Source organism: Diabrotica virgifera, chromosome 1 (genome assembly GCF_917563875.1).
Source record: "Diabrotica virgifera virgifera chromosome 1, PGI_DIABVI_V3a".
Taxonomy (NCBI): Eukaryota; Metazoa; Arthropoda; class Insecta; order Coleoptera; family Chrysomelidae; genus Diabrotica; species Diabrotica virgifera.
The window spans coordinates 305,594,640-305,620,073 of NC_065443.1; the positions used below are offsets into that span (position 1 = coordinate 305,594,640).

Here is a 25,434-nt window from a genome sequence, read left to right on the forward strand (position 1 = left end):
CCCACCTTCAGGGGGTGTAGTGGGGGTTGGTGTTTAATGTCATTGGATAGATTTTTGAAAATTATTGAACACATATTTTTCAGTTTTTCGATCCGATGTTTAGTTCGCGAAATATTCGACCGTTCCACTACTTTTGGGACACTCTGTATAATAGTAGTCATTTATACTTATGCATTTATTAACATCTGGCAGTACGGTAGGCCCATCTACTTTATACTACGCTGCATACTAAAATTAACGCATAATTTTAAAATTATAATTTTAGTCCATAAATCTTAACTATATACCGATATACAATGTGGAGGGCACTTATGGAATAAAATTGTTTCTGTCCTTATTTTAAAAAATTATAAATAACGCTGAGACCCGTCGATTTTTATATATAAATGTACGCTTTTTAAACATAAATTTAAATGTACAGGGTGATTCACGCAAGTCTAGCATAATCCATAAACTTTATTTTTTTGGAACACCCTGTATATTTTTATAAGCTGCTTAATAAGCTGATTTCAACGAACTACTCATATTGACGCCAAACAGGGTGTATTTTGAATAATACAGGGTAAAATTTAGAAATTTTAAAGTATGGAAACCACTTATAGTACATTCTTTCACGGTTTTTGCTGTAAATTTTAAAGAACCACTTGGATTGACATGAAATTTTGCATACGCATAGCTAACATGTCAAAGAAAAAAGTGATATTGTGCCGATGTGTGCTTTTGTCCTGGGGGTGGTTTTCACCCCGTCTTGGGGGCAAAAAAATATACGCCCAAAATGGATAAACTGACTAATCATAGGCAACTTTTGTTCTATAGAGTTTTTTCATTACTTTTCAAGTTATTTGTGAGTGAATATGATCATTTTTTAACAAAATAACCACGTTTTTAGACGGGTTTTCGCAAATAACTCAAAAACTAAGTATTTTGTCGAAAAAACCATTCTTAGCAAAAACATAGCCTGTAAAAAAGTGAAAAAATGGTTGATGCATGAGGTCTCTAGACCTGGTAGAAGCAGAGTTATAGCTAATGATAAATAGGTTCATATTCGCCAAATTTCGGATAGAACATTTCAACGTGAAATATCCAAAGAATGAAACCTTTTTTGGAGAAAACTCATTACAACTTTTTTAAAGTATTTAAAAATATCTTTATTTCTGTTTTTATAAAAAAAGTTTCTAGCATGAAATGTAAGCACAATAGGCTCAAACTATAGTTGGTTCCTTTTGCTTTGGCAAAAAAAATCGGGAAAATCACCCCCTAATTAGCAACTAAAGTGAACTTAATCATTATCGCTTCAGAAGTTGCTTTAGTTATGTTGTGTTTATATGATCGGTAAGTTTCATCCATTCAAATTGCTTATTTTTAAACAATTTGGTTTTAAAGTAAAATTTTTAAAATTTTTAATTTTGAAAAAAATGCCTTTTTTCAAAATAACTTATTATTTGAAATACCAAAAATCTTAAATACTAAAAAAAGTCGCAGTTTCTTTTCTAAATATTTTGCATTTTTTTGTTTTTCTCTATGACAAAAAAAAAAGATATGGCTGTTTAAAATGTTGAGTACACTCGTGTTTAGTGACTCCTTCAAGCCGTTTCATCTACAGCCCTTTCTTACAAGTTAAAGATCATATAAACAATACATATGCGAGTAAATTAACTTGTGAAGTGATAACGATTATGTTCATTTGAGATGATATTAGGCGGTGATTTTTCCGATTTTTTACCAAAAAAAAAGGGTCCAACTTTATTTTGAGCGTAATTTGTTTACTTTTGATGCTAGAAATTTTTTTATAAAACAAAAATTAAGCTTTTTTTAAACACTTAAAAAAAAGTTGTAACGAGTTTTTCCCAAAAAGTGCTTCGTGTTTTGATTATTTCACGTTAAAATATTCGATTTGGAATTTGACGAATACGAACCTATTTTTCATTAGCTATATCTGCTTCTACTAGGTCTAGAGCCAAATATATACATTTTTATCACTTTCTTACAGGCTACATTTTTGTCAATAATGTTTTTTTCGAGAAAATACTTACATTTTGGGTTATTTACGAGAAACCGTCTAAAAACGTGGTTATTTTGTTGAAAAATGAACATATTCACTCGCAAATAACTCGAAAAGTATTGCCTTAATGCAAAAACTTTATACAACAAAAGTTGCTTAAAATTAGTCAGTTTGTCCATTTTCGGACTTATTTTGGAAGTATATTTTTTCACCCTCGAGAAGGGTTGAAACCCACCCCCAGGACAAAAGTACACATCAACACAACATCACTTTTTTTCTTTGACTTGTTAGCTATATGTATGCCAAATTTCTTGTCAATCCAAGTGGTTCTTTAAAATTTAGAGGTTTTGCAATATTTTACCGTTAAAAAACGTACTATTATAGAATACCGTTATTTAAATTTAAATGGGTGCTTTATAAACATTGATTTAAATATACAGGGTGATTCACGCAAGTCTAGCATAGTTTATGATCTTTAGTTTTAATGAAACACGCTATATATTTTTATGTTTTTAGACGCTACTTAACCACCTCATCTCAAAAAGTATACATATAATGTAGGATCTATTATGAATTAATACAAGGTAAAATTTTGAAATTATTTATAAATCCCATCAAGATGTTAAACACAAAACCCAATATATTGATATTTAGTTTAGAAAATTGATGTCTTTATTTAGCTAGTTTAGAAAATCACATGGATCGCCATAACTGTAGCCAGTGCCGGATTAAGGGGGGGGGGCTATGGGACTATTAGCCCCCGGCGGTAAATTTTGAGCGGCGGTACGTCGCTCCCATAACGTTTTAATTCTATATGTGGATATTTCAAATTTATGGGGTTGATTTTCTGAATAAACACGGTAATAAAACTTCGTCTCCTAGCCGATAAGTTTCATGTTTCCGGGAAATCGGCCAGCGCCAGAAGATGCCAGTTTGCTGTCAAGCAAACAATTTAGACGAAAAGATGGCTACGTTAGAATTTGGTATTTATGTTGTATTTAGGTTCGAAGTACTGGAAAGAACTGACCTAGCGAGTAAATCTTTACAAAGCGCAAATATGTACTTACATACATTGTCGTCTTTGTATAGCTCATTACAACATTCTTACGAGTCTCTTCGTGATAAATGTAATTTATTTGAACAAAAGGCTTATCACAACAACAGGCTCTTATCACAACAAACGGAATACAGCAAAGAAATTAGAAGTCGCAAAAGAAAATTACAGTTTGACGAAATAGATACAGAATACAGAAGAGATCCTTACACCGCAAAATAAGATTAGAACCCAAGTGCTGTATAAAGTAAAAGATTATTTGGCAAATAATCTGAAATCTAGAGGAAAAGCTTATGAAGATCTTGCCATCACTTTCTCATTTTTATTTCCTCTACCTCTTTCAGAGGATAACGTGATTTCAGACAAACGTCGGTATTAGTGAATATTTATTTGAATGACTTGGATAACGTCTCTAGCAAGTGAGTGTATTCAATTAAAACATTTTATAATGTCACTACTAGGCCAAGTCACAGTAGAACCACTCTCCGAAAATCTTTAGTCGCACATGGCGACCGCGCAATATTTGCAGTCGCTTTTGGCCCACTCTTGCATTGCTAGTCGCATAGAAACGTACTGGTTTTAACAGGGAAAACCCGCCTCCACCACTGGTGAATTACCAATTGCGTACTGCCGGTATTACTTCTTGAGATCAAAGTGCCGACATGGAAGAGATTTTACTGTCCCTCTTTATACTGTGGCCAAGTTGAGTATAAAAATCCAACAACTGACAGTGCTACTTTTGTGATGGAGCTTTTGCACAAACATAATATAATTGCAACCTTCCCAAACGTAGAAATATCGCTAAGAATCTTATCGTTGATGGATACTAACGCAACTGGTGAAAGATCATTTTCCACTTTAAAACGGGTCAAAAATTATTTGAGAAATACAATGACGGAAGAAACATTAAATTCGTTCGATGTTTTAAATATTAATAATAATGATCTTACAATAAAGAGCTTACAAAATTAGATTTTAATAAAATCATCGACCTGTTTGCAAGTAGGAAGTCCAGGAAAATTTGTTTGTAAATAATTATTATTAATTTACTTTGTGAGTTTGTGTCTTTGTGGCTTTTTTGTATATTTGTAATAAATTGCCTAATAATATTAAAGTAGTTTTAATGCATTGTTAACCTAAGACTAAGACGCATCTTTACCTACTAGAGAGTGGCGGTATAGTATGACTTAGCCCCCGGCGGTCCATGAACTAAATCTGGCAATGTGTTAAAGTGTGATAAATTATTGATTTAAAAATTTTATATGTTTAATATCTTGACGAAAATTATATATAAATTCAAAATTCCATCTTGTATTATTTATAATAAACACTACATTATACACTTTTTGAGATAAGGTTGTTAAGTAGCTTCTAAAAATATAAAAACATACAGGGTGTTTCATTAAAACTAAAGATCATAAACTATGCTAGACTTGCCTGAATCATCCTGCATATTTAAATTTAAAAGTTGACATAACCTAGCGTTTTTTAGAATCTTCTAAAATAAGGACACAAACAATTTTATTCCATAAGTGGTTTCCATACTTTATAATTTAAAAATTTCACCCTGTAATATTCACAATACAACCTACATGATAGAGTTCGTTAAAATCATGTTGTTAAGCAGTTTTTAAAAATATAAAAATATACGGGGAGTTTCATTAAAAATAAAGCTTATGGACTGAAAGAGACCAACGCTCATATGGTATTCATTGATCTTGAGAAAGCATATGATAGAGTTCCTCGAGAGATTCTGTGGTGGGCACTCAATAAGAAAGGAGTCCTTGGCGAATATGATTGTGAGATTGTGAGAGATATGTATGAGGGAGTAACGACTAGTGTTAGAACAGGTGTGGGAGAGACTGATAATTTTCAGGTGAAAGTAGGATTGCACCAAGGCTCGGTGCTTAGTCCTTATTTATTTATTTTCATTAGTTTTGGACCAGATAACAGTGAAACTACAGGGTAGTATTCCATGGTGCCTAATGTATGCTGATGATGTAGTGTTAATAGGAAATAGTGAAAGAGACTTAGAACAAAAACTGGAACAGTGGAGACAAGCTCTGGAGGAAAAAGGTTTAAAACTTAGTAGGACAAAAACAGAGTATTTGGAATGTTCATTTAAAGATGGAGTTACTACAAATAAAATGGTATCTTTGGATGGTGAAATTATTGTTAAAAGCAATAGTTTTAAGTACCTAGGATCGGTATTACAGTGTAATGGAGAAATAGATGGAGATGCATGCAGTAGAATTAGGGCTGGATGGATGAAGTGGAAAGAATCGAGTGGTGTGTTGTGTGACAGAAAAATTCCAATGAAGCTGAAGGGAAAATTCTATAAAACAGCCATAAGACCGGCTATGATGCACGGAACTGAATGTTGGGCAGTGAAAAAGAAAGAGGAACAACGAATGCATGTGGCGGAAATGAGGATGCTTAGATGGATGAGTGGAGTGACAAAGAAGGATAAAATTAGAAATGAGTATATTAGGGGAAGTCTAGGTGTGGCACCAATTGATGCCAAAATGAGAGAGCATAGGTTAAGATGGTTTGGTCATGTTCAACGTCGAGACGTTAATCACCCAATACGAAGAATAGCTGAAGTGCAGATTCCTGGAAGGAGTAGGAGAGGAAGACCAAAGAAGACCTGGGGGAGACGATAAGGCAGGACATGTTGGTAAAGGGGATTAACATTGATATGACCCAAGATAGAATTGTGTGGAGAAATGCAATTAGGGAAGCCGACCCCGCATAGGGATAAGGCAAAGAGAATGATGATGATGACTCTGCTAGGCTTGCGTGAATCACCCTGTAGATTTAAATTTATGTTAAAAAAGCGTACATTTATACATAAGAATCGACCGGTCTCAGCGTTTTTATAATTTTTTAAGACAAGGAAAGAAATAATATTAATCAATAAGTACCTTTCACCCTATATATCGGTATATTGAAAAGATTTACCGGTAGAACTGCAAAAAGGCTGTATATACAGGGTGAGTCACCACTAACGGGACGGAAGATTACAGCGAAACGGTAAAAGATTTGAAAAAAATTTAAATTTACAGGGTGTCACAATAAATGGCGGCGTATCAAAGTTATATTTTTTCTTATAGAACACCCTGTATTTTATTGCATTTTTTAATTGTCCGCAAAAAATAAGGTATATTTTCGTAAGGCTTCCCTATACCTATGTACAGCGTGTTCTGAGTTATGTTGACTTTTCTTAAAATGTAAAGTTGTAAAAGAAGGCTTATTCTCAAGTTATTTAAGAAATTATAAAAACATTAGTTTTACATCTGAATAGTTGGATATCGGTTGAATGTATTCCATGATTAATTATTACACATTTGTCTACAGGGTGTTCAAAATTTATAGTTTCATTAGTGGGGTATTCATTGTGTCATATGATGCGTATTTTAAATGGAACACCATGTATATTAATAAATAATTATACTTAACAAATTTACCTCTTTCGAATGGTATATGGATGTCCTATACCTAGGTCTAATAGTTTTTGCGTAATTTACAATTATTTAAATTCTTACTCTGTAAATCGATTTTAAAACAAAAGATGAAGTTAATTAATGTCATTGTATGACATTGTCATTTTATGACAATACGGTCTGGTAATTATCTTATAATTAATGCATTCCATGGTTGATCATTACACATTTATTTACAGGGTGTTCAAAATTTACAGTTTCATTGTTAGATTATTCAATGTAGCATAATATGATGGGTATTTTATTAGAACAACATGTATATTAATCAAAGATTGTACTAAACACAGGTTCCTGGGTTAGGAAGTGCAGCATTTACAATATTTTTAATATAACCTTATTTAAAAAAATTCATCTTGGTCAATTCAGGTGGCCAAATATATGGACCTAATCTATCTATCCATTTATTTCTAAATTTTATGTTGAGGTTGTTCTTAACATCGCGTCAAAAATAAGCAGGAGCTCCGTCCAATTAGAGCCACATGTTTGTTCGCACGCTAAGTGGAAGGTTTTAAGAAGGATTCAAAAAACTTGATTTAAGAAATTTAAAGAAGTTGCTCCATTCAGATTTTCGTCAAAAAAATATGGGTCGATAACGTACTGGCTCAGAATACTGCCTCAAACATTAACACTTCATCGATGTTGGCGATCAACAGAAAATGTTTGTTTACTGTATCATAATAAAATGAAAGCTATGTCTATTAACTAGACGATTATTATTAAAGGTAGGTAGATTCGTCTGCACACAATACATTCTTAAAAAAAATCAGAATCTTCTCCAAATTCTAAAGTCTATAAACGAAAAGTTAAACGTTCCTGTTCTGTGTAATACTGGTGTAGTTGAGTTTTACACGGATGATAGTGGTTTTTCTTATGTATTCTACATACACTTGTTAGACTGATCTCCAATTGCCTTGACATTTTTCACGTAGGTACTAGTATTTGGGTTTTCCGTAACAGAAAGCAGGACATCAAGTTCGTTGACGTCATCAAAAATAAATGGTTTATTTTTATTTAACTTTTCCTACCTATGCCAGCAGCACGGAATCTATCGAGAAATTTCTCAAAAACGTCCTTTTTTGGGTGTCCTCTATCAGGATACTTTTAAGCGTAAACTTTAGAAGCTAAGAGGAAATTTTAAAAATATTCCCCAATGCAAAGTAGCATGTCTACTCTTTCATAGATAGTGTGATTATTCATTTTTAGGAACAATTAAATTTGAATGTAATTGGCCCTTCCAAAGCCATTTTTAAGTAAAAAAAAATTGAATATCATACACGGATGTTTATAGTTTTGATAATTACCAGACCGTACTGTCATAAACTGACAATGTCATACAATGACATTAATCTTTTGTTTTAAAATTGATCTACAGATTAAGAATTTAAATAATTGTAAATTACGCAAAAACTATGACACCTAGGTATAGGACATTCATATACCATTCGAAAGAGGTAAATTTGGTTAGTATAATTATTTATTAATATACATGGTGTTCCATTTAAAATAAGCATCATATGACACATTGAATACTCCAATAATAAAACTGTAAATTTTGAACACCCTGTAGACAAATGTATAATAATTAACCATGGAATACATTCAACCAATATCCAACTATTTAGATGTAAAAGTAATGTTTCTATAATTTCTTAAATAACTTGAGAATAAGCCTTCTTTTAAAACTTTACATTTTAAGAAAAGTCAACATAACTCAGAACACTCTGTACATAGGTATAGGGAAGCCTTATGAAACTATACCTTATTTTTTGCGGACAATTAAAAAATGCAATAAAATATAGGGTGTTCCATAAGAAAAAATATAACTTTGATACGCCGCCATTTATTGGGACACCCTGTATATTTCAAAATAATTTTAAAATGTAGCTTTTATCAACTTACAAACTATTTAATTTAATTTTTTTTCAAACCTTTTACCGTTTAGCTGTAATCTTCCGTCCCGTTAGTGGTGACTCACCCTGTATAAGGAGTTCTTCATTTTAGTTCCAATTTATTTTGGTTTGAATACGTTTGGCTAAATGTTCAAAGGAGTTTATCACGTTTATTTAGAGTTTTTCCTTAAAATGAACTACCAGCAACAAGAAAATCGAAATTTGTCAGAACCTGACTGCACTTTACAGAACCTGACAGGTCCTGAAAATTCTTTACAAAAAATTAATAATACCCTAACTTACTGTTAGATATATGTCAAATTCTTTAGAGTAAGACTAACTTCTTCAACAAAGTTATCCAAAGTCCACATTTGTTTTTCCTCGTTAATCACATTTCGCACATTTCACATTCACATTTACTGTTCCCAATATTCCAGCGTCCCATTGAGTAAGTTCTTATAAGTAATTTAATGACGTCTGCTTTTATTAAACAAAGTGTTATTTCTAATCACTTCCGCATATATTTGCGACCATATCAACTCTACATATAGAAGATGGTAACCGCAACAATGTGATAACCACGTGGTTTTGCCACTTCATTTACAACTTACTGCTTATAATAGTGTGTATGCAAATAGGGACCTTGCATAAATTTTTAAATTCGAAAAAAATGTTATAAATCACAACACAACATAATTTAAAACATGTATCAAAGATAAAAAAGTTTTGTTTGTCTTTCGTTTGGCCCCTAAAGACGATTAAAAATTCAAATTAAAACAGGTGGTCCAAAACGCTTCGTGACGTCACTTGGTTTTACATTTACATTTTTCCAATAAAGTAAACAGAATTTTAAATTAGACGTTATAAACGTCAGTAGAAAATACATTTATGTGACGTTACAAGTGTTTTTGATCGCTTGAACTATTCATAAAAAAATTCGTACTTTTACGAAATGGTTTTATTTTCAATAGTAAACCTTCGTTCCTTTCCTTCAAAAACAGTATAAAACTACAATTTTAACAAACTGGTATATATTATTACAATGACATACGATAAATGTCATTGTCAAATAAAGGAGAAGAAGAATATATCTAAATATAAGGTTGTGTCTAAGTATACGTTACCGCGTACGCAAATAAAAAAGTTAGAGTGTCAGTGATTTCTTATTTTTTATTTGTTTAGTGTTTGTTTTTAAATTAACTACGGAGTGTGGACAATTATTTAGTTCTTTTAATGAGTTTAAGAACATTTTAAAACAGTATGAAAAAGATAAGAGACTATAAATTAATATATATTTTTTTAGTTATAAATGAAATAGTATGTATTACCGTAAAAGATTAAAATAAAAAGAAGACCTAAAGATTTCACAATAATAATTAACTTGTTCTGAAGCTATTATCCTTGTGGCATTTTTGTAATCAACTATTCTAAATGGGAACTAAGCCACAATTTAACCAAAAAATGATTTTATTAACGTTTCGACGTCTAAATCGGACGTCGTTGTCAAAATACAAAATATTATTAAATTAAACAAAAATGGTGTTGCTTAGTAAAAAATTTTTCTAATAATTTATTTAATCTGACTAATTTTTGTACTTTGACAATGACATCCGATTTGGACGTCGAAACGTTAATAAAATCATTTTTTTAGTTAAATTGTGGCTTATTTCCCATTTAGAATAGTTGATTATAATAATTCACTTACGTATAAAAATTATTTTAGCAATATTTTGTACGTGTCATATCAACTAAATACATATATTTATTTTGCTAACCTAAATATATACTTTTATATATACATTGATTTATTACAATTAAGTTTGAAACATCTAAATAGTTCTGCTTCCCTTCCCTTAACAAGTATTTTTCTATCAAACAAACACTAAACATATCAAAATAAAATAGCATGTACCAAAATATACAGTCACTGCGCACGTTAAATAATGAAGTCACTGGCTTGATCAAGTTTAATTCGCGTGTACCTAACTTTTTTATTTGCGTACACGTTAGAGTGTACCTAGACACAGCGAAATATAACCATAATAATAACTAATGTAAAACTATGTGACGTCACGGGTCGTATGAACTATTTTATACCGCAGAAGACTTTAAATATGTATTTCTAAGTTATTACGAGTTTTTGAAGCGTGAAATTTTGGAAATCTCATTTTTAAACAAAACTGAACATTATTATGTAACAAAAAAAATGTGCAAGTTCCCTATTGCATAGTGCTATTAATTCAACAATCAACAAAGCTTATGCATATTCAATATTTTTGTTCTTCAACCAATTATTGTAAAATTTCCGTTTTCCTCTTTATGTGCTCTGTCCAGTCTTCTTCACGTTGACAATCATTTTGGCGAATTTTTCTCTACTCTGTGCAAGTGAGAGTTTATTAACACTGCGAATACTTCTCCAGTCACGAATATTCTTGAGTTCTGATGCTTGTTCTTTTACCAACTCCCCTTAGCATTAGCCTTTTAAGGGACTTTTCCACTTACGCTATCCAATGTATGAGGAGTACACTAAAAGTTCTGTACACAGCCATCTAGCGGACGTTACATTCTGACATTCTTTATGGTAAATATCAGGGTTGGCAAAAACCAAGGTTTTTTCCAAAAAACAAAAAAAAACAGTTTTTTTGGTTTAAACCAGGTTTATTTGGTTTAAACCTGGTTTATTTGATACAAAGTATAATAAGTCTAAATACTTAATGAATATTTATATTATTTTATAAAATAATAGTATCTAATAAACAATAAAGAAATGATTAAGGCCATCGGTACATAATTCGCAAATATTTTACGGCTATCCCTACTTTTTCTGTCTTTACACGGCTAATTATGTATAGTAAAATTCTCACTGGTATGGATATGTAAACTTTACTTGACAATGTCATCATTAACTTAAAGATGGCTTTTGAATGTTCTTGGATAAGTGTTACTTGTATAATTAATTGCCTTAATTAATATGATTATTTCATTCATAGGAGATTCTGACCAATAGAAAGCTACATAAATCTAAATTAAATCGATAATTTTTGATAATTTCCCGTCGTCAAGTATATTACGTCAGATGCCCTTCGTTGCCATGAAAAAATACATTCAGTGACATTAATGACAATTAATGTTTTAAAAATTATAAAAGTGATGACTTTCAACCGTCAAATTAATATTTACAACTGTGTGTTTAATTGTACTAATTTGTACTTACATAAATAAATTGCAATAAAATTTTGGTGTTGAACAGTTTTATTCATGAAATAATCGCAACAAATTGCACTCGATCTCTAAAATTAATATACACTCACCAGCAGAGAAAACGGGCACCCCAAAAAATGGGTCATTTTTAATGTCTTGTATTTCCTAAACCTGATGTCCGATTTAAATAATTTTTTTAATATGTTATAGCCTTATTCTTTATCAATATCGCTGTAATAATATTGTTGCTAGACAGGTACATTGTCATTGTATACAGGGTGTACGAATCAAACTGTGTTTTTTTCTCAAACTTCGGAACACCCTGTGGAATGTTCTAGCTTTTATAAAATACTGAAATTATAACCAAACTATAGCCTCAAGTTTTAACATTCTGTTTTTTGATTCATTCGCTTATGTTGGATAATAAAAAAGTTAAGCACTTTAACAACTACCCCTGTTTTTCGTTAATACAGGGTGTTTTTAAATAAGTACGGCAAACTTTAAGGAGTAATTCTGCATGATAAAACAATGACAGTTTGCTTTATAAACGTATGCCCGCAAATGCTTCGTTTCCGAGATAGGGGGTGGGAATTTAAACGCAGAATGAAAGACTAAATTATTACCGAGGGCGGAAAGTCCCTTAGAATAAATAAAAAGTTTATTATGAATGAGATATTTGAAATAAAAAATCACACTAAATTTTCTCTTAGTTTTTCACCCCTGTATCTTATTAAAATAAACATTATAGAAGTTCTCAGGGACTTTCGGCCCTCGCTAATAACGTAATCTTTCATTAAGCGTTTAAATTTTTCAAAAATACTTATTAGTTTTCTCAGGATTCGAAAAAAATGAATAGCATTGGAGCAGAAACTATGTACCCATCCCCTTAAGACTACTTTTATGTTTATTTACACACACAAAAAATTAATATTTAAAAAAAGTTTATTAATAGCAAGCTGAAAGTTTGTTAATAGCTTAACAGTGTCTAGTCGGACAAACTTTGATGTACGGGAAGACTGGAACAAGGGAAGTTTTAATTGTGGAACAGGTTACAGGTTTCGAAAGTCAGATTACGAAAACGTCCCAGGTATTTTGTCGGACAGCACTTCCAATTGATTTGTTACCCTTTCATTAAACTCTCATGCAAAAATCAGATTGCTATTTACCACCAATATAGCCTCTTTCATTTGAAATGTTCTACGTGTCGGACATATTAAAATGCCCGATATATTTGTTGGACAAACATTTTTTCATATATTATAAATATAAAGTTTGCTATTGAATAAACTTAAAAACAACCTGCTAGTTTTCACATTCATAACTTGTCAGGATGACACGTTCCATAATTAAAATCACGTTCCACAATTAAAATCACGTTCCACAATTAAAACTTCCCCAGTTCCAGTGTTCCCATACATCAAAGTTTGTCCGACTAGACACCGTTAAGCTATTAATAAATTTTCAGCTTGCTATTAATCAACTTTTTTTGGTACGCGGGATCCAGGCCTATAAGTTCGAAAGTAAAAAATAGAATTTATTTATCTCAACTTTCTTCATTTGCAGCAGCTATATTAAAAACTTTAAATAAAAACACCAGTTTAAAGGCTCAATAAAAAAAACCAGGTTTTTTCTAAAAAAAACCCAGTTGGTTTAAACCAAGGTTTTAAGCATGTTGGTTTAAACCTGCCAACCCTGGATAACATTGACAGATTGAAAATCCTTCGCATGGCCAACAACTTTTGAAAAATGTCATTTTCGTGAAAAAATTAAAATCTCTCGTTAAAATGTTTATGCGATGATTTTACACCATTTTAAAGTTGGTCTAACTAAACAACAATGCGTCGAACGACTTCGTTCTGGTTTTCGCGATAAAGCACCAAAATCATCATTTGTTCAGATAGTTTGAAGAAATCAAGCATGGACACACAAGTCTCAGTCAAAACTGTTGTCCGGAGAAAAATGGGAAGGTACAAAATGAGATGGAAAGACTGGATAATGGAGAAGATTGGGAATTATTTTTTCAAACATTGGGGCATTGGGAAACAAACCAGTCGTGCTATAGTCAATTGGTATTTGTATACATCTTCCATTGATTCATGAGACCCGTTCCAGAATTCTGGAACCATGTCCACTTTGTACAGTGGATGAGTACTGTATGTTTCTGGACTGGAGGACTTTTCTGACAGAGAATGGAGAGCATATGCAGAAAGAATGAAGGTATATTGGAGAACAGATGTTAAGTCACCATTCTCGGAGACAAATGAATCAGAAGAATTCGAAGAGAGCGGCAATCACTGCGCTAGAATGAGAATGCCATGACTTTGATCAGTAATCGTTATTCGTCACTATAACTGATTACTTTTTCATGCATGAAGATAGAGATTGTCCGATTATCGGGAAAGGAAAATAGAAAGGTAAAAACTATTCGATCAAATCTGTTGGGCTATATGTTTAATAAAATTACAAATATTAAAGTTGTACATTTATCTAGTATGTTGTTTTTAAACGTTTTACTGCAAAATATTTGGAGAAGATTCCATAACACATTGTATACTATCAACAAAAACAGGTATAAACATATTATATTAAAAATTAAAAAGCAGTCAGTGGCTCGTGTCCTTATCGTTACGGGTTCATGAACAAAATAAATATTCACCTACACTTATCTATGGACGTTCTATTTGCGTATGTAGAGCACAATATACCATTGAAATTCAAAATAGAAATAATTAACCTCCCAGGTGAATGGATACCGCAACATAATCTTGTATGTTGATTTTCCAAATATGTAATATTCAAATAGAAATTGGTATTACTTAATAATTATTCCTCGGAAAATCGATTTGGTCGAAAACAAATGGTATTCACCTCTTATTTTTTTCGAAACTACTTATAGCAGTAAGCTTCTAAGGGTCTTAGAAGCACAGTGTTAGTGGTAGTTCTCTTATATCTATCTCTTCTAGTTATTTCGTGTGTTGACATATTTTCTTTTTACGATAGAATTAAAACAACAAAAAGTATCACTCTTCTACTTTCATTTGGCATACTCAGAATTGCCCTATGTTCATTATTTTCTGTCTTATCTTATTACAAAATAAAGGTCTCTGGGATAAACAAATAGAATAACTCTTAAACTAATTAATGGATCGGTCTCAAATTTTGAGGGTTTGTTAAGTACGCCAATACCCAACTTTGGGTGAAACACTAAAGTTCTAAGGTAGTTTTAGTAAAAGTTATTAACAAATAACGATTTTCACTTATTTTGCAGTTTGCGTAAAAACAAATTAACTTTAACTTTCAAAAATCAGCATTTTGAAGGTTTTTCAATGTTCTAAAAAACTGAATTTTGTAATTTTATGTCAACTATTTACCTTTTGAATGGAGTGCAAAAAATTGAAAAAATCACAATTTTGCACTAAATTGTTAATAACTAAAAACGGACGCGAACTCCAGGCAGGAAGCAGGTAGGTTTTCTTCCTGTTCCTATAGGTCTACAATAACTAAAAAAGTAGTCAGCTACCTGGGCCTAGATTCCGTACACTGTAGATATCTACATGTCGCTTTCTATCGATATTTGAATATCAAAATATATTACTTTTTAGCTTTAATTGAATTATTTTCTAGTTTTGCTCTAGTTTATCAATTAGAGTATAACCTAGCAAAACTAGAAAATAATTCAATTAAAGCTAAAAATTCAAATATTTTGATATTCAAATATCGATAGAAAACGACATGTAGATATCTACAGTGCACGGAATCTAGGCCCTGGATCTTTGAGTGTCCCGAGAAAATCCTTATTACTCTGAACTATAGCCCGGTCTATCCTTAACATGTCTCTGCATTCACCATCGCCGGTCGCTTGTATGTAGTTACATCGTTTTATAATTATTCAACGGTTAAACAAAAGACAAAAATCATCCTAGTTGGTAGGCACCACAACAATCATCTACACATACAACACGTCCACAGATCACTGGATCTGTGGATCACTGTATGGCAAAAAGAAGTACAAATGTATGTACTTTATTTGATTGCCTACATACATAGTCCTGTCGCCAGGGGGGGTACAACGGCCTCGTTAATTCAGATGGACTTACCCAAGTTTTTTTTATGTATTTTGACCCGTAGAACACGAATTTTTTGGGTAACAGTTGATCCGGATGTCGATAAGATTGTTATAGACCAAGAACTTGAGGAATCAAATAACAGCGATTTTTGGCAAAACAAAACAATATTTTGTATTTTTTGGGTCATTTTAAGCAAAAAATATTTTTACAAGTTTTTTAGTAGGATGCACAGTTTTCGAGATAAACGCGGTGAACTTTCAAAAAATCGAAAAACTGCAATTTTTAAACCCGAATAACTTTTGATTAAAAGATTAAAATAGCAATTCTGCTTAGCGCCTTTGAAAGTTCAAGTCAAATTATGTCGGTTTTGATTATTTGCATTGCTAAAAATTTATTGTGTTATTGTTAAACAAAGCTACAAACAACTAGTGCGTGAGTGATGTTTCTATGATTTCTCATTTAAAATCGAACGAGTAGGTAGAATAGGTACTAGTGCAATCAAGACTATTTCTACGTTACATGCGTTAAAACGCATGTAAAAGCACGGGAAACCCTACGTGTTTATAGCTTTGTTAAACAATAAAAAAATAAATTTTTACCAATGCAAATAATCAAAACCGATATAATTTGACTTAAACTTTTAAATGCGGTAAGCAGACTTGCTATTTTATTTTTTAATCAAAAGTTATTCGGGTTCAAAAATTGCAATTTTTCGATTTTTTTAAAGTTCAACCGCGTTTATCTCGAAAACTGTGCATCCTACGAAAAAACTTGTAAAAATATTTTTTACTTAAAATGGCCCAAAAAATACAAAATATTGTTTTGTTTTGCCAAAAATCGCTGTTATTTGATTCCTCAAGTTCTTGGTCTATAACAATCTTATCGACATTCGGATCAACTGTTACCCAAAAAATTCGTGTTCTACGGGTCAAAATACATAAAAAAAACTTGAGTAAGTCCATCTGAATTAACGAGGCCGTTGTACCCCCCCTGGCGACAGGACTAACATGTAAAATATTGGATTTAAATCTAGAAAATAAAATAATCAAGTAGTTTATCGTTTTACATATTTTATTGTAATTGTAAAAGCAATGATATGAACTATTGATCAATTTATCAAACATCTGCATTTCATTGTTGACAAAGTATATAAAAAACAATACATTTTTTAATTAAAATGTATGTAAAGTTACATCATTAATTCTACAATTTTTCAGGTCAATAATGGTTCAAACTAGGGCAGGACTGGCTTAAAAAAGGGGCAAATCTTAAATCTAAACGCAAGGAGCCAGACCACCCCCCTCCTAACATTTTTAAATCAAATTTCTTTGAAATAATAATGCATATAAAGTAAATCAATATTATTTTTAAATGTTTCTAGAAGAATACTTTCTAAAACGGGAATATTCTATAATATAAGAATTCATAATCTGAATTCAGATTTTTTAGTGCACTCTAGGGTCCATATAAAATACTTTCGAAAATGGGAGTATTTAAGTTAGTATTTTATATTATCTAAAAATAGGTTTCACATATGTAATTTTATTTTCTTGAGATCACACTTTGACTTACGCATTGGGAATACCGAAAATTGAAAATTTAGAAGTAAATACGACCCCAAAGAAAAACAAATGCTTTTTTAGACTCCTTTTGAAGTGATAAGCCCCTTGAACCATGGCAATAAATATTGCGAATATAAGCGAGTTAAGGGTAACAAATCAAATGATATTAAATTTGTATTAACTCAGTTAACTGCCTATGACTTTATACCCTGCAGTAATTTAATCTTATGTAATTTATCTAATAATAAAACATTGAAAACTATTGTTTTCAATACTTCTACAAAATGTATCACAAGTTAATGTTATTATGTGTCTGCAATTTAAAGTCTCTAACTGAATAGGTTGAGGAATGGGAAGCTGTTTGTCTAAAGTTGGTCATTCAGAACTGTATTTGTATTTTTTTAAATTATTGATTTCTATAGATTATAATAAAGATAGCTTACGGCCTTTGTTTTGAATATGAAAAATTTGAAATTGTTTATTAAAAGAATGATTATGTAGTGATGATTAAGTAGTGAGTATGTAGAATCTGTTTTTCTATTATTGAATGCCCCTTTGTGTTCTGCAATACATTTGTCAATAATGTTCTGGTAGTCTGACCGATATACCTACCTTTGATAAATGTATAGCAGAACGCAAAAGGGCTTTCAATAATAGAAAAACAGATTTATTTATGCACTTCACCTTCTAGCTCATAATCATCCTTTTAATGAACAGTCAAATTCTTCATATTCAAAATAAAGGCCTTAAACTATCTTATAAGAATCTATGCAAATCAATAACTTAAAAAATGCAGATATAATTGAAGACACAAGTGCATGAAGGGTCTATGTGACATTTGCAAGTTATTGAGAAAAATGAAGTTAAAGTTTTTATACTAGAACTTTTTTACTATAAGATCTAAATAGACTAAATTTATAGAATCGGCAGTAAAAAAATATTTATTATATATTTTTTATACCGGGTGTCCACTTATATTTTCCCCCATTTTAACTGCCTATAACTTCTAAACGGCTCAAGATAGAAATATGCGGTTTTCGCTGAAATGTTTTATTTCAGTAAAAGTTTTGTTTGAATGGATTGAATTTTTTATATCGCTTTCAAATACGAAAAAAATGGCGAATTTTTGAAAAAAAACGTTGTTGACTTTTTTAAATGGAACACCCAGTATATATTTTTTTTTTTTTATTGAAAGAAAGGCCATTCACCTATCCAGCGATATAATGTTTTTCAAAATCGGTTGTCAAATCATTGAGTAATTAATTTTTAAAATGAGAGGTGCAACGTGGATATCACATACCTAAATAACATAACTAAAAAAAAAAATAAGCAAATTGATATTATAGTAGGGGAGCAATGTATGCTAAATGTGCAGTCACTCGAGCGTTATGGGGACCTATTGGGTTGTGAAGAGTAGGTCCTAAAACCAAAAAAAGTTAAGTAAAGTTTTCCATTTTAGCGGGCGCTTGCCATTTTTTAATTTAATTTTCCATTTCCAACAATCTTTTTCCGATTATAACGCCATCTATGCATGTTACTTATTTTTTCGTGAGTAATCCAAATCTGCAATAAAAAATGGGGGCTCCTATTTAAGATTTTAAAGTAACCCGCACCCCACCTCCGTGGGGGGTCGTGTTTGGTGCCATTCGATAAATTTTTCAAAAATATTAAATAAGTGTATTTTTACAGTTTTTCGATCTGATGTTTATTTCGCGAAATATCACGGGATTCATATTTAAAATATTACATTTACCCCCCACCCCTCTCCGTGGGAAGTCGTGTTTGGTATTATTCGACAGATTTTTAAAAAATATTGAGCACATATTCTTTAGTTTTTCGATCTGTCATTCATTTTGTGAAATATTCGCTTTTTTCTTGTGAAACTTTGGGACTCACCCATTTCCTTACGTCCGGCTCAAATCGTCAGATTTTTGAAATATGCACTCTTTTGCATGTACTTAACTCAGGTACCTTATCTTAATCTGACAATTTCGAGTTTTTTAAGGATAGATTTTTTTTTTCGGGCGCCCCTTAACGAACTCGCCTTTGTTAAGAGCCAATATATGGTAGAGGTACATCTTCAGGGTTCCAGGTTCATTCCCATATGATAATCTGACGCGCTCGAGTAACTGCAACAATCCCCGCTTGGGCTCCCCTACCATTATGTTACGTGATTTCCACATTGCATCTCTCATTTTAAAAATTAATTGCTCACTCATTTGACAACCGATTTTAAAAATTTTTATATCGCTAAATAGGTATATGACCGTTTTTTCAAGTTACAAAAAAATATACTGGGTGTTTTAATAAAAAAATTCAACAACTTTTTTTTTTCAAAAATCCGCCATTTTTTATTTAAATGCGATATAAAAAAGGTCATTTACCTAAAAACTTGAAAAAACGGTCATTTACCTATCCAGCGATATAATTTTTTTTTTAAATCGGTTGTCAAATGAGTGAGCAATTAATTTATAAATGAGAGATGCAATGTGGAAATCACATAACAATATCAACTTGCTTATAATGTTATTTAGGTATGTGATATCCACGTTGCACCTCTAATTTTAAAAATTAATTACTCAGTGATTTGACAACCGATTTTGAAAAACTTTATATCGCTGGATAGGTGAATGACCTTTCTTTCAATTTACAAAAAAAAATTACTGGGCGTTCCATTAAAAAAAAGTCAACAACGTTTTTTCAAAAATCCGCCATTTTTTTTTTCGTATTTGAAAGCGATATAAGAAATTCAATGCATCAAGACAAAACTTTTACTAAAATAAAACATTTCAGCGAAAACCGCATATTTCTATCTTGAGCCGTTTAGAAGTTATAGGCAGTTAAAATGGGGGAAAATATAAGTGGAAAATATAAAATTTAACGAGTTTTTATATACACCCGGTATATAAAAATTGTACATAGATCCTTTATGCACTTACATTTTAAAATTGACTGTGTACATAGATCCTTTACACTCTAGTAACTTAGAAAATATTAATTTTAAAACGTGTTTGGCTTGTTTGTTTGAAAGATTTTTAGGTTCGAACAACTTACTTTTAACATAAAAAACATGTTTTGAAAAATTTGTCACATAGACCCTTCATGCACTTGTTCAATTCTGAATGACCAACTTGAGACAAACAGCTCCCCACTCCTTCACTCATTCAGTTAGTAGAGACTTTAAAGTGCAGACAGTAAAATACATCACTTGAGAAAAGCACTCTGCCGAAACTGCTGTAGTGACAGTAAATTTTGTGGAAGTATTGAAAACAAAAGTTTTCAGTGTTTTATTGTTAGATAAAAATGAATTTCCATGAAGCAATAATCAAATCCATCAATTATTTAATTTAGGTTATTTCATTCATTCTATAATAGATTATTTATTAATATCGTAGGTAGTGTTGGTTGAATATTTGTTTTATTGAAATTTAAAAAATTATAAATATTATTACATTAACGTATTTTGATTGAAACACTTACATCATATGAAAAATTATGATTCATTACATTACAATATCTTGGAAACGACTAAGTAAATTTCATGATTCACATTTATAACTTATAAGCAAGGTCCGGAAAAAATGCACCAAAAAAATGTAAAAAAATGCGCATTTTAATGCAATTCATTTGTGAAAAATATGCAAGAGCCTTTATGAAAAATGCAATATTAAAATGCAACATTAATAATCCTCAATTTATATATATGATGTTGGAATAATAACATTTAAACACAATAGTTAGTTTTTATCCACAAATGTTTAATACTTGTCACTTTCGGCATTTTGACAAAAAAAAATATTCGTTACTCAATTTAAACTATATGTCAAAAATAATACGCAACAACGCACTGCGAATCAAAACACGAAATGAACTTCAGCTTTTATAAAATATTAAAATCTAAATTTCTGTACCTGCTTATCCCCCTACAGAGAGCAAACTAGTTTTTATAACCTATGTCAACTAATTATTGTTGTCCTACCGACCAAGTTATATTAGGGAATAGTCGGCTAGTCCCAAAAATAGATAATAGAATAAGAATATTACCTGATTTAAACATTTTTCTTAAGAAATGGATTATACACAGTTATTGAATTTCCGACTGATAGTTTTTTAATTGGAAGTGAAAGTGAACCTTTGAGATTTAAAATATCGAATTAATGCAACTTTTCTGAATTTATCAAGAAAAAATGCAAAATGTTTAAAATGTTTGAAAAAATGCAACATTTTCTAATTTATCAAAAAAAAATGCAAAAATATGCAAAAAATGCAGATTGCATTTAATCCGGTCCTTGCTTATAAGCTACAGATTTCATTACTTCGGTTACAAAGTTCATTTATTATAATACCATTATCAATTCTTACAAGAAATTCTCTTTTTGGATGCATCATAAGAAGACCCTACAGATTTTCATTTCTTATTGAAGATCAAAACCTGTTCTTTACTAATTTTAATTTCGAAAAACCTTGTTCACAATTTACTTGGGCAAGAGGAATTGTTAGGCCGATGCCACATTATGCGTTTTGACCGGATGCGGTGAAAACGCATCCGTTTCCAACGCAGCCGGACCGACCTGTCACACTATGCGTTTAGTCTGGTGCAATTTGTAAGCGCGTACCGATGACTCAAAACGCATCCGTTTCCAACGCAACCGGACCGATCTGTCACACTATGCGTTTTCACCGGATGCGGCGGAAACGCTTCCGGTCAAAACGCATAATGTGGCATCGGCCTTAGGAGAAATTTATAAGCTTTGCCGGCTTTACAAGTTCTGTATACATGAAACTGTACATCATATTGCATTGATAAATGAGCTTATAAGCCCAGTGGCGAAACCAGGATAATTCTAAGAGGGGGTTACAACTACTGAAGAGTCTCTGGGGGGTATGGAGTAGTAATGGTGTTAAGCATATAGAGCTCAAAGTACATCCCAATGGGGGGGGGGTTATAACCCTCAAACAGCGCCCCCCTGATTACGCCACTGTATAAGCCCATTTAATGCAATTTTTACATGATTTCTCGGTAACACATGTTATTAGATCTTTATCTTCTGAATCTTGATTCACATAACATTCATTTAATGACGAAGAAACATGTGGCCACTGATCAGCAAATGATTGAAGTTCCTCTGCAAGGTTTCCTTCATATAAATTGATAGTAAAGTGCATTTGTGCCAGGATGAAATAACTCGTGAGACTCGAACTGAAAAGTTCAAGTTTAATAAGTGTGTACAATGGACTTAACTACTAAAAATGAACATTGCCTGAAAAATAAATATACAGGGTAATATACAGGGTAGCGAGAAAGTAAGGAAACACGGTGATTTCTCGGAAACCGCTCGAACGATTTTTATAAATTTTGGTGGGTAGGGGTGTCCTAATGCGGCCGATATTATAGTGGTAATTACATTGTTGTCAAATCTTTCGTTTTTCTGGAAATCTAATGAACTTCCTTATTTTACATAGAACACCCTGTATATTTTTTGCGTTTTGAAGTCCTTAAGAAATACTGATTATTTTTCATGTTATGTTCCCTATACCTAAATGCCATAATTTCGGAGATATTGTTACATTTATTAAAAAAAAATTTAACAATTTATAAAAATCAATTTTTTCGGCCCAGGTAGACATTATTTTAGGTTCTTTGGATCATTGGGAACAAAAAAGGTCTTTTCTAATTTTCCTCAGAAGTTAATCGTTTCCGAGTTATAAACAATATAAAACTGAAAAAAATCGAAAAATGATGATTTTTAAGGTTCAAAAACAAGTAAAAAAATCATTTTTAAAATTACGAAGTACCTAAATTCAAGCTCAAACCTTTTTCTATCAGATCCCTATAAGGATTTTTGGCATATTTTATTCTAAAACATTGTTTTTTTTTAATTGTTAATAAAGCTCATATGAGAGGACGGGCTATCGGGCTACATTAACAACTAAAAAATAATGTTTTAGAATGAAATAACGCCAAATCACTTATCGGCATCTTATAAAATAAGATTTGAACTTGAATTTAGGCAATTCGTAGTTTCAAAAATAACATTTTTTACTTATGTTTTTGAACCCAAAAAATCGTCATTTTTCGATTTTTTTCAGTTTTAAATTGTTTATATCTCGGAAACGATTAACTTTTGAGGAAAATTACGAAAGACCTTTTTTGTTCCTAATGACCCAAAGAACCTAAAATAATATCTACCCGGTCCAAAAAAATTAATTTATATAATAACTCCGAAATTATGGCATTTAGGTATAGGGAACATAACATGAAAAAAAAAATCAGTATTTCTTAAGGACTTCAAAACGCAAACAATATACAGGGTGTTCCATTTAAAATAAGAAAGTACATTAAATTTCCAGAAAAAAGGAAGATTTGACAACAGTGTAATTACCACTATAAAATCGGCCCTATTAGAATACCCTTACCCACCAAAATTTATAACAATCGTTCAAGCGGTTTCCGAGAAGTTACCGTGTTTCCATACTTTCTGGCTACCCTGTATAAGTACAAGTACAGACAAATACTGCTAAGTCCATGAATACAGATACAAAGAATCACCAACAAAGAGGTCCTCCAAAGAAGGAGTAAACAAAATGATCTGTTAATCACTATTAATCATTGAAAATGCAGTACTTAAGTCATATATTCAGAGATTAAAGATACAAGCTACTCTGGCTAATAATAGAGTGTACAAGGTCAGTAGCAAGACACCAAAATTCATGGTTCAAGGACCTGAGGAATTGGTTTAACTGCCAACCTGCAAAAATCATTGGTGCTGCAGGTTTCAAAGCCACTATTCCCGTTTGATTCGCCAACCTTCCGAAGGAGATGGCCTGCCTAAGAAGAAGAGAAGCTTATGTAGTACGTAGTAGTACTTCCTTGTACTACTACATATGTCAAATGATAACATTTATTGATAATGACTGATAATCCCTTCAAATCAGATAATAAATAAAAGGAAACACTTATAAATATACAGATTTCAGACACAAATATTATTTTTAAGATTAGGTTGCCAAAATATAATTGATTATAGTTATAGTGTGATATAAATACATAAAAAAATACTAAAAATAATTAAACCTACACATTTTATTAATTCCAAAAATAAACCAAATAACTACATCTGTGTAACATAGGCATGTAATTAAAACTACAATCATAATCATAATCAAAAATAGATTTGATTAAACAGATGCAGTGCAGGTCAAGGCTGATACATGGCTATGGGAAAAGATGATAATGGAAAAATAAAAATAATCTTATATACCATTTTGATGAATCCAGGTGAGTTGTGCGTAGCCATTTCTTGTGTTGGGTGCATAAGAAGAGGTGTCAACAAGTACAAGTGCAGGTGCTATTAAAAACAACGTGAAATATAGCAGGTACGAGGTATTTCTTGTATTTTTTGACCCCCAGCTTACCTAACCACACTTTTCACACGAAGTCGCCGCGATTACTGAATGAAACTGATGATGCGGTGTTGTCGAGCCGCTCGTGGGGGAAATCTTTGACTTTGATGTAAAATAGTTTTGCGATGAAATGATTTTCTATAAATAGGATCGTTGATCATTGCAAACATCAACTTCCAAGAATGTTTGATTGATGCTAAAAATGAGAAAGAAGATTTGCATTATCAAAAAAAAAAAACATATATAAATACTGATCATGCTGCAATGATAACAATTTTTACCTTCCTTATGTTAATATCTTCAGTTAAGGTTTCTTTCTTATTTTTTATGTTTAAATTGACTATACCCCTCACGGTCCTCACTTACAGTTTTAATCCATTTCCTTGGTATTATTACCTCCATTGAATTTCTATTGAACAATATCTTATCTCACCAACAATCCTTTCAGAGATAGTACTGTACCTACTTGGTGTAAAAATTGTCTATGTAAGTGCCATCAAGGCGACTCCCTCTTTGGCTTTCGTTTGTTTCGCAACACCACTGTAAATCATCAGAAAGCCATCTAGCATAATTTGACCCTTTCCTTTTTTCTTCATCTCTTGTAGTGCGCGTCTCTATATTTTTTCTACAAGCTCATTTGTAATTTCCTGCTCTCTTGGTTTAGTTAGAAACATTCCAAGTACCGATATACGAAGTATATTTCTTGTTTTCCATAAACACATACGTCAAAATAATTGTCAAAGTTAATTTAA

General features: G+C 31.5%; 1 protein-coding gene across 7 annotated transcripts in view; it reads right to left on the bottom strand.

Annotated features, from left to right (window-relative positions):
• Window positions 1-24,846, bottom strand: part of LOC126885870 (anoctamin-2-like) — a 106,516-nt gene extending 81,670 nt beyond the window's left edge. For 2 of the 7 annotated variants that reach the window (XM_050652691.1, XM_050652680.1), the window contains exon 1: window positions 24,541-24,842. In XM_050652691.1, coding sequence (XP_050508648.1) covers window positions 24,541-24,594 — 54 coding nt within the window. In that variant the 5' untranslated portion in view covers window positions 24,595-24,842. Of the gene's footprint in view, window positions 1-8,751; window positions 8,943-24,540 lie in introns of those variants that run through there. The other 5 variants (XM_050652656.1, XM_050652670.1, XM_050652685.1 and 2 more) reach the window with 5 other exon arrangements.
• Between the last annotated feature and the right edge of the window lie 588 nt (window positions 24,847-25,434).